Source organism: Macrosteles quadrilineatus, unplaced genomic scaffold, assembly GCF_028750875.1.
Source record: "Macrosteles quadrilineatus isolate MER2022 unplaced genomic scaffold, UCM_ALF_1.0 Scaffold_2__2_contigs__length_208266976, whole genome shotgun sequence".
Lineage (NCBI taxonomy): Eukaryota > Metazoa > Arthropoda > Insecta > Hemiptera > Cicadellidae > Macrosteles > Macrosteles quadrilineatus.
The window spans coordinates 182,142,181-182,156,745 of record NW_026542595.1 but is presented as its reverse complement, the minus strand read 5'-3'; the positions used below and the strand labels follow the sequence as shown (position 1 = coordinate 182,156,745).

At 31.5% G+C, this 14,565-nt stretch overlaps 1 protein-coding gene across 1 annotated transcript; it reads right to left on the bottom strand.

Moving 5' to 3' along the window:
* Positions 1-7,131: 7,131 nt before the first annotated feature.
* LOC128986140 (endocuticle structural glycoprotein SgAbd-2-like) lies at positions 7,132-11,054 on the bottom strand. Its single transcript, XM_054406307.1, has 4 exons — positions 10,968-11,054; positions 9,555-9,703; positions 8,340-8,424; positions 7,132-7,390 (listed from the first exon to the last, which is right to left on the bottom strand). Exons 1-4 carry the CDS (start codon positions 10,977-10,979, stop codon positions 7,223-7,225), a joined length of 414 nt encoding a protein of 137 aa, XP_054262282.1. The 5' UTR covers positions 10,980-11,054; the 3' UTR covers positions 7,132-7,222.
* Positions 11,055-14,565: the final 3,511 nt, after the last annotated feature.

Sequence of the window (14,565 nt, the reverse complement as noted above, 5' to 3'; positions counted from 1 at the left end):
TTCCAAATTAATCATTTGTATTATTCTTTTCAATAATTAATTATAGTTTTTTTTATATTTTTTTACTTCACATCCTTGAACATTATGCACTAATACAAGACCATTTTTACACATAATTTCAGCCTCGTCCCCCAAAAGATTTGGATAAAAATCATTCAACGATTAGCATAATTTGAACCATGGGCTAGGAGAAAAAGGTCAAGAAAAAGACAAAGAAAGAAAAAAGGAAAAGAAAGAATAAAGCTATGCCAGTGTCTTTTTCGTTTACTTCTCACTTCCTCTTCCAAACTACCAAACTTATCATTATAAAGATTCAAATATTTTTTTTTATGAATAATCGATCACTATAATTTAGTAGGATTTTGCCAATAGAGTTTTGAGGCCCAAAAGTCCCTCCCTAAAGCTATTTCCCAAATTCTTTTGCCGGATTTAAAAATCAATATTTTACAAAATGCTCTAAGAACAAAAAGACAATGTATATAAGACAACATTGAATATATGTACTGATAAGATATCCATTACCCACAATATTGACCAGTACCATCAATCGGTTACTTTTAAACAAACATTAATAAACAATTTAGAAAGTTTGCCATTATTAAGAAGGCAAGTTATTTTCTCAAATGTTTAAATCCATTTCCAAATTCGGGCATGACAGGCCCTCATCATGTAGTTTAACCGCTTAATAATTCAAATTAAATGCAAACATCAATTGGTTGTTGATACTACAAAATGTTAAATATAATTGGCCCCCCGTGGGTATTCCCATGTAACATATGAATGTCAAACATCGGAATTAATAAGTGTCATCCACTGATGTTGTGGAATCATCAGGTTTAGCAACTCTGGATGAAGGAGATAAGTGGGTTGGAGGGAACGGTAAAGTAAAGGCTAGTCGTGGCATACTTATGAAGGGAAGTATTAGAAACTAGTATGTCTTTATTGTGGAATCGATTGATTATAAAATCAAAGGTTTCGTGTAAAATCATATTGGACGAGTAAAATCAAGTTGGATGTGGATAAACTCATGGTCCAAAGGGTTTGGCTTAACGAAAATCTCGATTACATAAAAAGGTTTATTCGTAAAATCACAGCTATGATTAATTTTAAAAAATACGCCTTGTGTGTGCTTTGATAATTTTTTTTTTTTATGAAGAAATTCTTAATAATATGAAACAACTAACAAATGAAGAAGCCCTATAAACTTTGCCACGGAACAGTGTAATTTGTAGTGATACTGCCCTATCAATAAATCAAGAAATCGTATTAATTCAAGGTTCTTCCTCTTTAATGCTGTGTAAGGTAATATGGTAATATCTAGATAAAATTACATAATATTTATTAACAAAACATTTTGGTATTTTTTTCGTAAAACGGATGAATGGAAGTAGCTATCTTTTAATTCAATTAAAAAGAAATATTTATAAGCTTAACCTTCTTATAAAATCATACACCTAATCAATCTAGATTGAACAAAATAAAGAACATTATAACAATTTTTATGGTGTAAAATATATGGCATGAAAGATATAATGGCTATATTGATTTTAAACAAGTCTAATCTCTCGAACAAAATAAGAAATATCAAAAAGTCCCCAAGAAAGGTTTTAAAAACCTTTTTAATAACCTGGCCATATTTAAATCCTGGAAATAATGATGGTTGTAGAAATAATATGATAGGTTTCAAATTTATTACAAATGAATGGTGTTAGAGCTTTTAAACTAATTATCCCAAATTTGAACATAGTTTCCCCAAAAACTGAGCTGAACTACTTCTTTCCAGTAAAATCTGGGTCACTTTTTATAGGCTGTAGAAAAACCAGTTAAAGTAACCAAAGAAGAAGACCTCAGTGGAAGGTCGCAGAAACAATAACCAGTTCCAGTTTATCACGCTTTTAAACTTTGAAATCTTTATGGTATCCATTAAACCTACAGGATCATTTACCAAAAATTGTAATCAAAAATATCTACAGAAAAATGGGCTATATCAATTATTAAAAATTTAAAATAATTACATAAATTTTGTTTTTGTCATTACAAGGCTAAATCAAGCTCTCTGTTTCAATATTTTGCTACTTCATCTGAATTTTAGAGAAAATCTCTCCTGAAGGACTATTAAAGGATAGCTAATTACTTTATGACTCATAGTTTGATTATCATCCATACATAAACTCACCTATACTGGACCTGTTCCTACTACTAATTTCAAAGTTTAACAAAAAGATTAGTTTCATCCGCTTAAAAATGAACTCCTATTCTAAATCTTTAAGTGTATATGGCATATTCTTATGAACTGTTAAAAAATACTACTCTGTCTTCTATCTTATACTTTACTTTACTTTACTTTGATTGTTTTGAAAATGGCCTGGATACATGCATCACTTATTTATTTTTTAAACAATTTCCACCTCACTTAACAAAAAAGCTTAGGCCTACGTAAATTACCTGATTTATATTTTTTATGTTATTTTGTTAAAATTCACCATTTTACCGTAACTGGTCCAACAAACCTTTTTTATAATACACTATGATGCATTCCATCTGGTTAAAAAGTGAAAACCATTTGAAAAGTTGGTTTAAAAACAAATTAAAGGGAAGGAGGAACAACCAATTTAAAATTTATAAAATAAAAATAATTTAGAACTATAAAATAATAGTTTAAATAGAAATAAAACATGTGTAATACGATTAGCGAAACAATAAATGAAGACATTAAACACAATAAGAAACTATAATAAGAATTGTATAACATATGATCCAGTTTTATTAAGTTGATTTAAACTTTTATCCAAACGAGATGACATGGCATCACTGGAAATACATTGCAATGTTAATCTTCAGTGGATATTCCAAGGTCTAAGAAAGTGATCGTCTTCGTCTGGTTCCTGACCACACATCATCCTTCGTCCAGTCACTCGAGGTAATGTCAAGGTCAGATACTAACTATGGTTTATCTATAAAACTCAGTATCATTTTACACTGTCAAAATCAAACCCGATCTAAATCCATGTCTTTCAAGGTGTTCAGCTAAACCGTCTTAGTCATGCGTCAGACCCTTGAACTTTGTAATTTTACTGATAATTATTATATATGTGAAGATGGGTCTTCGTTAGTATTCCGGTAGGAGCGTGGCTAAATAATGTGGTTGGCTACGACCCAACAAACGCCCAAGAGACAAATTTGGTAAGGTACATAAAGTACAAAAACGTGTTGAGTGTTTTCGGTTTTATCATTTGTCCGGTGATTGAGCCATCGAATGGGAACGCTGCATGTTCAAATGAGGGCCTGACCTATTGCTAAACTCGCAATTGCTGTGAATAACAATGTAATCGAATGTTTGTTAGTCAACAATCAATTTAGTTACCATTTTATTGTTGTAGGACGGAAATGTATTTAAATGTAGCTCTGTTGAACTGTGTAGTATGAAGAAATTGCGAAATCTTTTTTAATACTCTTTGTCTTTTACCTCTAATTTTTTAGCGATATTGATTTTGAGTTCGTTTTTATTAAGTAGTTATCATAATTGGGATTTGTGGTTAGTTCTTTACACTGCAGTAAATAAGAAACAATCTTTATAAATAACTCCAAAATTCGTTATAATTTCATGTGTACTTACGTATTATTATAACCACACCTAATAATTAAAATAATTATAACTCAAGCTAACCCAACCTAAGGGTGGTTAGGTTAGGTTAGGTTGGGTTACATAAGAAAGATATTTTTATTTAAACTAATTAAAATCTTGTTTGGAAGTCGACTTTTCGGTGTGGTTGGTATAATACGTAAGTACCTTAGAGGTACCGGTATTGTTAGAAATTCGTTTGTGAGTAATTTTGTAAAAGTTGATTTAAATGATAGGAATTAAAACTTTACCACCTCAACAGGATCCGGGCTTATTAATGTTTGCTGCGTAATACATTTCACTATTGTCTTCAAACGGATACAATATGTTTTGATTCAATTTTAATGTCTGGTTGTTTCGTGGGTGTTTTAAATACTTACTTAACATACGTATTTAGTTTGGACATATTAAATTTTTTTTCGTTTTTATGCTATAATTCTAGCTAAAAATCTCTAGTTTACAAATACACCGATTGAACTAGTTTTACTTGTTCTTTGTGGTGAGTCTAGCAGCTGAAACTAGGATTTTAAATATAGATATAAATAAAACTTTTTTTACCCAGCAAAGAAAATGTTGAGTTCAATTTTAGGTGCTACCGACGGAGGGTTAAATGAGGTGCTGGTAGCTATTCATTGATTAAATCTACGAATACAAACCAGAGTCCGCTTAACGGTTCGTATTTCTAGGACAAAATATAGTACGTTGAAAATATATTAAAAGTATAAACATACACACTCAGCTATAAAGGGTACAACTTTGGCTCCCTAACTGTAGTGAATGGAGTTCACTCGTAACCAGATCGTAAAAAATTTACGATTGTTTTAACGATAAACAGTGCGTGACCGTTACTACTGGTCGTCAGCAAGTATCAAAGCAGTGGTGTTAAATGTTATTATGCTTTCTGGGAGTTTTTAATCACCTGCACCACCAATGGAGTGGTTTAAGCAGTTGTTTAATGAAAGGATTGTTTTGAAAGCCATCGCTGACCGCAACTGACAATGAGCTTCTTGACCTTTGGTAACTGTCAAGGTCATAACTTGACCTTGAGGTCAGACGGGAAGACACTGGATAAATGTTATCATTACGTGTACACGTTGAATGTGAATGTAAAATGATCCATCATCGTAATTGTTTTGAAATTACCTTTGTCATGAAAAACAACACAGTTCTTAGTTTAGTATTTTTGGAACGGTGCAATAATAATTTTTAATATTGATGTTGAGAAAAAATGCATGCAAACTTTAAGTATTTATGTTAAAGGCTTCCCCTGAAATTAATGAAGGTCAACGTAACTTGATTTAAAACTTGACTAAGACCCTTAGCAAATTTCCCATATAGGGAATAAGCTGTAGTAGGTCTCATGTTATGAGCTATACATGAAACCACTTTACTTTTTTTAAGTCCCCAGAAGTAAAACCAGTTTTCCGTTCAAATTCATTTAATAATATCTATAATATTTAATACGCTACATGTTTTTTTGTGTATCCACTAACTTGAGAGAACGACCGGTCGTAGAAACTTGGTAAAGGTGTTTATAGAAAGGTCTTGGTCTATAGATGAGACATCAATAGAGAAACAAAACAGAAACGCACGTGAATTTGTTTGTAGATTCTAATCGTGGCGACGACCAACGTGCGCATTTATCGCTTATGCTCAATTCCTCTTACGTTTTTAAAACTAGGTCCAAATATAAGGCAAATGATTGAAGGTAGATATGATTATTAATTTGTTACGTTGGAACTTATTAACGTTAGTCTGTTAATTGAAATTTTTTGCTGGAAATCAAAGCTGGCTTTGTCATATGTATCTCTTGATTATATTTCACTTTGTATTACTTGTATGTACGACCCAGTCCTTACTCCATATCTTATCTTCGTGTTGGATCGTTTCCAACCTCCACTGCCTAAATTATTCTTACCACCTCCTACCTAGGAGCTCGATACATAACCTTCATACATAACCTTTATTTATAAATGTTTCTGTATTTTCTTGCAAAGTATTACCTAGTGCAATTAGTTCTTCTAGGGTTTCAATGAAGGCTTTTTGGAATACATGAGAGTAATTAATGTGGGGTTCATGGACACAAACAGCAAACAGTTATAAGGGAATGGGAATTATAAGTAATGTTTTGCCAATTTCTCTTTGACTATCTCGCTGTTTCCCTAGTTAATATTTCTACAATTTCTTACATGGCATAATCCTCACTTACTGCTGTTGCTGCATTGACATGTCGTAAGAAGGGACTAAAGTGTGGAGTTTAACTCTATAATACATGTAGAATCTAATTTATGTTAGTTACAATTTAATAATGGATCTTAGTTGATTATTTATGACACCGAGGTATCTTTGTATGCCTTATGCATCTAAATTTGCAGCCATGTATAGATATAACCAGTATGTTATAAATTAATTTATAGATACATGTTTTGAAACGATTTTCACATAAAAACTGGTTACTTTTATCTACAGCTAACTAATAAATTGTAATAACCAACGTCAAAATAGCGGTATACTTAAAGCATCTTAACACGTGGTATGACTGCTAATAAGGATACTGGCGTAACTAGGTGCATCTTGTCACGGTTGTTAGTAACCGTTACCTTGAAATAACACGTTGTACCGGTTAGTCACAGGTATAACCCAGTCAACAGGATCATTATCAACTAGTATCTACCTTTTGATGAAATTGCCAAATATTTTGATTGTTTGACCTCTTAATGATATGAACCTAACACTTGGGTAATATCTTGTATACTATCTACTTTTCCACCACCAGATTGTGCTGAATATTTTAAGTCAAATATTTAAGCCTTTGTTATATTACCGTTTGAAAAATGATACATTTTGTACATCAATAGCAATAGTTTGATAAAAAATCGTATTGAAACCCAATAACAGTCGATATTTGTTTATAGTGTAGTAGTATTTAAGTTATTAGTTTTGCCTTAACAAATAATTTAAATTTAAACAATAACTTTATTGCACGATTTGATCAACATTGTCACGTTATCAGTATCTGTAGTTTTAATAATTTTGGAATATAAAACGTAGAATGTAATAAATGGTAGTCAGAATCTATCTTTTTGAAGTCAATTTATATCAGATTAAAAGTTACATCAGATTAAGTCTAAGAAGAGTTATTTTTTATTTTATTATTATTTACAGTAAACTAATCTTTCGATTTCAAACCAACTTGGTTCTTATTCATGAACTGATGTATGGTAAAGCATCGTATGACCGTCACCTATATATACCCTCCACATCACTATGGGTTTTAGTCAAGTGTATGAATTGTCATATAAATAAAAAAAAACTTGTTTTGAAGTCATACAAACAAATGTTGATCTTGCATTCAAATTATTTACCTCAAATACATTGATGTTGTGTAATTATTAGCCTTTTACAACGTTTGATATTTAACTTGTCATTCAGCGAACAAACAATTTAAATATGTTAAACATGATGCAAAATTACACTTGGGAACATCTTATGAAAAGAAACACAGACAGTTTTAAGGAAAGGGTGTATTTGATAATTAGTATTTACAATAAGAATGAAAAGAATATTGCACGTATTTGAGAGTCATCTGTTGACTTTTGTTCAACGCCGTCCTATCCTAGGACCCTGGTAGGCCAGGGACTTCGCGATGGCCTCAGGTACAGGGGGTGCCACGGGGAGGTGGGCTCCCTCAGCATGGAACCCAGTCTCATCCGCGTACCACCGGGTGACCACTGGGGTGCCGTCAGGGGCGATGTAAGAGTACTGGCCCTGGAACAGCAAATCTTATATTATTACAAAATAAAAAAAACGAACACTTAATGTGAAATGGGAAGGGGTGAATCAAATGTTTATGTAATACTGTGGTTATCATTGTGTGCTATATAGAGAAGATGTTATCGTTGTTGTTTGGGACGTTGCTGCAGCAAATAAGATTTTCGGATTGACAATCTACTGCGTACATAACTAATCGTCAAGTATTTCTGTGTTAACTTATGTTTGAAAATTTCATCTCCATCTCTACTTTCTCAAAATCTTTGTTCTCTATCTCTAATGAGTTTTAAATCTACCAATTCATAGGAATAACACATATTTATTTATTTTTAGAAAATTAATATACTGAATCAATTAGAAACATATTTTAATTGCAAAATGTATTAATGTGAATATATCTTCTATGTAAAATATGGTATAACATACTAATAATTGTCATATTCATCCCACTTAAGGTTAGACCTCAGGCCGCTTAAACAACCAATTTATTCATTTGTCAATCAAATTTGACAAATTCTCTGGCTGGTTGTAAGATACTGTGTGAATTGTTAAACTTGTTTTAAAATGTAACTGCTTTGTAGTATGTAATCAAAATTATAAGTGGCACATTCTAGGTTCACTAATAAGTGAATACATTTTATTTTATTTACAGACTTTCAAACATGCAATTTTAATTACTAATCACAACCTAGTTAAGAATTAAAAAAAACACGTTTTTATTACAGTGTGGTGAGAAATATAAAATAAATGAGTAAAAATAAAGAACCTGCAGTTAAATAGCCTTAAGTCTACAAAAAATGGTTTATCAGTGTGTAGCTTCAATGGCAACATTACCTCCTTAGTCATACAGTTGTATGTTTGTGTTTGTTGGATACATACTACCAAGTAATCAGATAAATACTTATAGCTATGTGATTAAAATAAGCTTATTTTCCCAATAACGCACCTGCATGACTTGAGCCTGCTCCTTGGGGCTGATCTGTTTCACGTATCCGTTGGCTGAAGAAGCGATACCATTCTCTGACTCAAAACTGTAACATCGTGTCCCAAATTTAGTGGAGAACGTCATAAATAATAACCAAATAAGAAACATATCAGTTTATGAATAATCTAGATTGAATGTATTCAAAATAACCAAAAAATAGGCACCCAAACTATTCAAAAGTAATTAAATTAACAACGGATTTACTTAAATATTTGATGTGAAATGGATTGTTGATTGAAATGGTTTGACTTTTAAAAGTTTTCGTTTTTTATAATTGCTACTTTTATAAATTTTCTACTTTTATAAATTGTCAATAACATAAAGGTTTCTGTTAATTCATTTGATTTTCCTTTAAATAGTATTAATTTGTGTGATTAGTGGCGGTTGTTCTCCAATATAAGGTACTTCTACTTCCATATATATACATTCTTCAATTGGTAAATGTATACCATTGTGGGCTTTAAAACTGGTTATGGCACCATACATTAACTAATGTGCATAGTTAGCTAAATCCATTACTAATCGGCGGTAGCACGGGCCACCAAGAGAAAACTAGCCTACCCGCGTAAATTGATTACAATCTGTTATTTAATCGTTTATAGACAGCCATGACGGTTGGTTAAAAAAGTGATGGCAGACTTTTATGAAAAATAGACAATCCTGAAACCGTATTTATTAGTAATATTTATATCAACCTGCAAATAAACTAATCATTATCAAACGCTAGTGCGTTTTTAAAAAATAACTTAACGTTTCTCGTAAACATATCTTTAGTGGTTGAACACGTTGTTAAAATCCTTTTCAGGGCACTTCGATTTATATTCTCGAAATAAATCAAATATTTGGCCAAAGAGTATTATCTGTTATGTAACTAAGACGAATCGTTAAAATAAACCACTTGTTTATATTAGTTTTAAAATTGTCTATAACATTTTTAATAACCTATTAGTTAAACATTACAAGCTTAGGTATTAGATTAGATATTATATACTAATTTTAGTAGCTTATATACTTGAATACTTGTTATCTTCCGATTTTTCTTGGATTGATTTCGTCATGAAACTAAATGTAGGTTATTTTAAACAGTTTAGTACACACCTATAGATTCATTTTCTAAATGCAACTGTTATGTAGATAACGATTATTTGGTAGTTTAAAGGAACGGAAGGTACTTACTCGTAGTTGAAGGTTCCATCGAAGTTGTTATCCTGGCTTTGCTTCAAGATGAGGATAGGCTTGACGTAGGTGACAGGCTTGGGGTTGAAACCATACTGAGGGGCTGCTGATGTCAGAGACGCCGTGGCGACAGCCAAAACCAATAGTCCCTTTAATCAATGTATACATTAAATATAGTGTTTTTAACGAGGCCAGTTTAGATTCATTTGTAAATGTATATAAAATTACTGATCTGTCTAAATCGATAAATATCATGATGAAGATGATTATAATGATGATATATAAAATGGCGAATTTGATTACTTTGTGTCAAACAATAATGAAGGTTTGTTCTAAATATTTATCATAGGCATTTCACTGTGGAAATATTATATTTAGCTGACACATTAGCAGTATATGGGAATATTTTCATTGTCTGTAAGATTAACAATTACTCGACAACATGATTACAGACAAGGCACATCATTTAGCATATACATCTGAAAATAACAGGTGATGATTTGAACTTCAAACTATTATAAACGCAAAGGTTGGCATGTTTTAAATTTTCGAAACACAGCGCAACGAAGTGAAAACTGTATCCCCTTAGAACCTCTCTTTTCAAAGTCAGGCAGAAATGGTTTGCAAACTCATTAGATTTTGTGTTGGTTAGTACGATCCAAAATCAGAGAATATTAATTTGAAATATTGTACCTATAAAATACAAACGTTTTACTGTGAAGGAATAAAGAATTTGCATTTATGCTTTAAGGTGGCAAAGAGATCTAGTCCCGTGCCTCGTTTATAGTACAACATTAGCTATTACCTATTAGAGAAGTTATGTTAATATACATTTTCTTAATATACTCTGTGGTGTTATCAGTTAAGTTATAAAAAGCCAAGCTTAAAAAATTATCATTTCTAGTTGATATTTAATTAAGTTTTAAACTATCTTAATTTAATGAATACATTTAAAATATACCTTGATAGTCTAGTGGAAGTATCAATTTAATTGTGTTAATTTAACTTGATTCTAGACGATATTGCCAGTAATACTACACTAGATTTTTATTAATGTAGAATACATTTCCTCAACACGTATAGCTAAAATTGTCACATTGGTTATAGTAAAGATGTATTCACCTATCGATATAAAAGTGATATTACCTATCGTCCTATGTTGCAATAGTATAGAAGAATTGTAATTATGAAAATCGAATTAAATATTCTTCCTATAAAAGTTTATTAGGAAACGGACTATTCTGAAACAGTAGTTGACACATCTGATTTAAAGGGGTATCTAGGAATGTCCCAAAACTCTTTAGAGGAGCAAAGAGCCTATTGATTGACACAAACATGATGAAATTTAGTAACATATTATTCTGACAATACTGATACAGTATCCACAACCAATAATTGGGAAACGACACTTACCAAAGAGTACATGGCAGAGTGCAGATCAATACAGATATTCGGTAAGGAAGGATCAAGTATTTATAAGTATTAGGGGGGAGGAGTGCTTCATCATTGGTCGGATCTACTTCTGCTTTGACGCCCTCTGAAACGACCTTCGACCGATATTAATAGCACCAGTCGCTGGACGGAGATGTTCGGAGATGCTTTTTTACTGGATTTTTGGCACCCACTCGAGCCTTGAGTCTTATATGCTACCCGTATAATTAAAGCTTTTTGCGATAGCCCCTCTTTCCCAATGTTGTCAAGATGCTATTTACCATCAGTAATTGACTTTCCGTAACAGGATTAGAGGGTTACCTTCCTCGATGGTTTAGGCCAGCAATGTTCTGTGATTGGAAACAGTACTGGTTTGTTAAAAACAAATTGATTCCAGGTAGGTTCAATGGGAATAATTACCTTAACAAAACCACCCTCTAACCTATCGCTATGTAGGAACAAACCCCTATAGTTGAAAGATATTGCTGCTATGGTTGTACTGGTTTGTTGGTTTGTCTTCTTTTGTGTGTGTATATTTCTTCGCAAGTTAATGTAAACTGTTTTTTTTTTTTTTAGTTAATCAACAATAAGTTTTGATTATATTATAGGTTATAAATAATTTGTTTCTTAGATCATTATACTTGTATTGTATTACTTGTGGAGAAATAAAGCTTTATTATTATTATTATTATAGGTTTGATCCTCGGCATATCCCGAAATACAATAATTAGCACACATAAAATATATGTGTTAAATACATATATAATACGTGTATTATATATGCAAATACCGTATAATACGTGCTAAATATTATACATGAAAATATATTAAGAATATATTTAAATATATTAAAGTTTCTCAAAATATAGTTAATATATAAAGTTGTACAAATATATAATTCCATTCTATATTCTTAATATAGTATAAATTAATATAAGTTGGCATTATGTATAAATTTTGTACTTTAGAAGATATATTAGAATGTATTTTAAATATAAATCGAATATAAGTTTATTATAAATTAATCGTATTTCTCATAATACATTTTGAATATATTTATTAAAATATATTTAAAGTGTATATTGTATGTTATATTTATAACATATCTTTGTAAATATATTTCATATAATATTTAAATGTATTTTAAATACAGTATAGTTCAACGTTTTACATTTATATTTTAAATGTATTTGTTCAATATATTAAAAATATATTTTTATATTTACATTTCTAATACAAAATAGATTTATATTATAAATATATTCCACATACTGCAGTGTTGTGCCGCCTATCGTAGGTGTGTAGGACTGCGTCCGTAGGTTATGTGTTGTGGACTTAACAGATATATGCGTATCTACAGGATTTTTGCTGAAGAAAGAAGAAAGAGTATGCATGAAATTGTCTAGTGTTTAAATGTGTGTGTGATTATTAGGGTAGTTAACAAAAATTAGCGCTAATTTGGACCTAACCTTAAAAAATGAGTGTTAGTCATTTAGGTTACGGCCTAGTTGCACGATTCTAGTTTAAGGCAATATGCCTAATATGTGGATCTGTATATTATAAAAAATGATAATAATATTTTTAACAGGAAATATACATACATTTTAGGTAACAACCTCTACGGTAGGAAAGAATCTAGCTTGCGATTCATATAATCAATCCGTTGACACACCAATAAGCGTCCGGCATTTTAAACGATACAATGATACGGCGTGTTAAACATCTAAATCTAATATTTAACCTACATATAGGTTAAATATTCTAGGTCTATATATAGGTTATGTATTTTCTACAGTATCCATTTGAATATATTTTATTTCATGGCTGGATCCGGAACAAAATAGGTTAATTTTAAAACCTTACAAGATCGTAAAACTATGAAAAGGATATCTTTAGGGTAAACAAAAAGTAAACTTTAATTTTCCGAAATAAGTAATAAATTGAAAGATGGGCTAAAAAAAGTAACTAAAAAAAACTAAAAAAAGTACGTAGCCTATAGTCATAGTATGAATTCTGGAGGGGAAAAATGAGGGCAAATCAGGTAATATGACAAGTATTAAGAATTTCCACCCGATAGCAAAGTGTTTGTTCATGATATTATTTAAGTTTGAAGTTAGTCTTTACCGAGTAGTGCTAGTGAATGGTGTGATATTAACGGTTCAACACACACAAAATCCATGTAATAGCGTGCAGTATGAGAAGTTATTTGATTTTGACTACCAGAGTAATGGAAGTTCGTCGGATGGAGGTGAAAGAATAATTAACCCTTGCGTTCTCTTAACCTGGCCACTCAGTTAAATGGAAAAATTATTCACGGTAGAGCAAAAGCAAATGCACTAATTTGCGTTATAATGAAATATACAAATAATTTCACCTCGCCATTGTCACTATTTATGCTGAATAACTCTCTTAGTGTCTGATATTGGAATATTTCTCTCCTATCTGGTATCCTCCATGTATCATATCTATGATGTAAAGTACTTGAAGATTCTTTGTTAGATTACTTTGCTTGTCAATACTCCTATCAACCTGCGGTAAATGAATCTTACAGCTATCCTGATTTGATTGAATAGGCTCATGTTAAATCTTTCCATTAATACTGGAATTAATGAAAGATTACCTGTTATAGAGAACGATGAAGTCCTAAGAGTACCTATAATAGATCATATCTCAAAATACTGGGATGTGTTGGAGAATATGTTTTGCCTATAATATTTAGTTCGGTATGTGTAAAGTTATATGTATTGTACAGGATTATTTCTAATATAAACTTACTATATTTATCTATCTTTGTAACATATCCAATATCCATCCACCAAATTCTTACTTTTCCAAACTAGATTGTACTTGGATAAGTTTGCATATCGACATTCCCAGCAGCTCGTAAATATCCAAGTAATGAACCTGCAGTAATGCAGCAGATCAGATCAGCAGATGTCTCCTTGCAGTGGACCCGGACCGTGGAATGCTAATCAGTAGGATTCACAAAGAAGTCTCAACAGCCTTGAGACGGTATAACAACGTCCGGGTCGCTACGCCACAAATCACTAGATTGAGACATGTCTTGAGATTACCGCGGTAAAAAGTGAAATGGTCGAAGGAAAAAAGAGTCATAATACAGAAGCTGGGTTTTGATTATTTTTCATAAGCGCTCCCAACTTTGCTTGTGAGGGAAGGTTGAAAAGGTTATCTTAGTGCAGAAACGCACCAGAAAAAAGTATCAAATCCGAATAAAACTCATTTACTGCTTTTCTATCTATTGTTTTGATAGTATCCAATTTATTTTGATCATTGTCAGAATTTTTGTTTGGCATGAAAACTATCAAGTGTTTCGACTTGTCATATAATGAAACTACTGCAGTTAGAAGTGCCTCAAAGTCAACTATTGGTACCCTCAGCTCTTTGAAAAATTACCTGGAGTCAAGACTAGGTACTTGAGTACCAACAGTTCTGTTATAGGCACAGTCCAACGATAACAGCAAAAACCTATCCGTCACTTTGTGAAAAGTTACTTTGATTGTGTACTCAATTACATTAGTGATGTGTATAAACCAAAAACCTCTTAAAATTTTTAAGATGC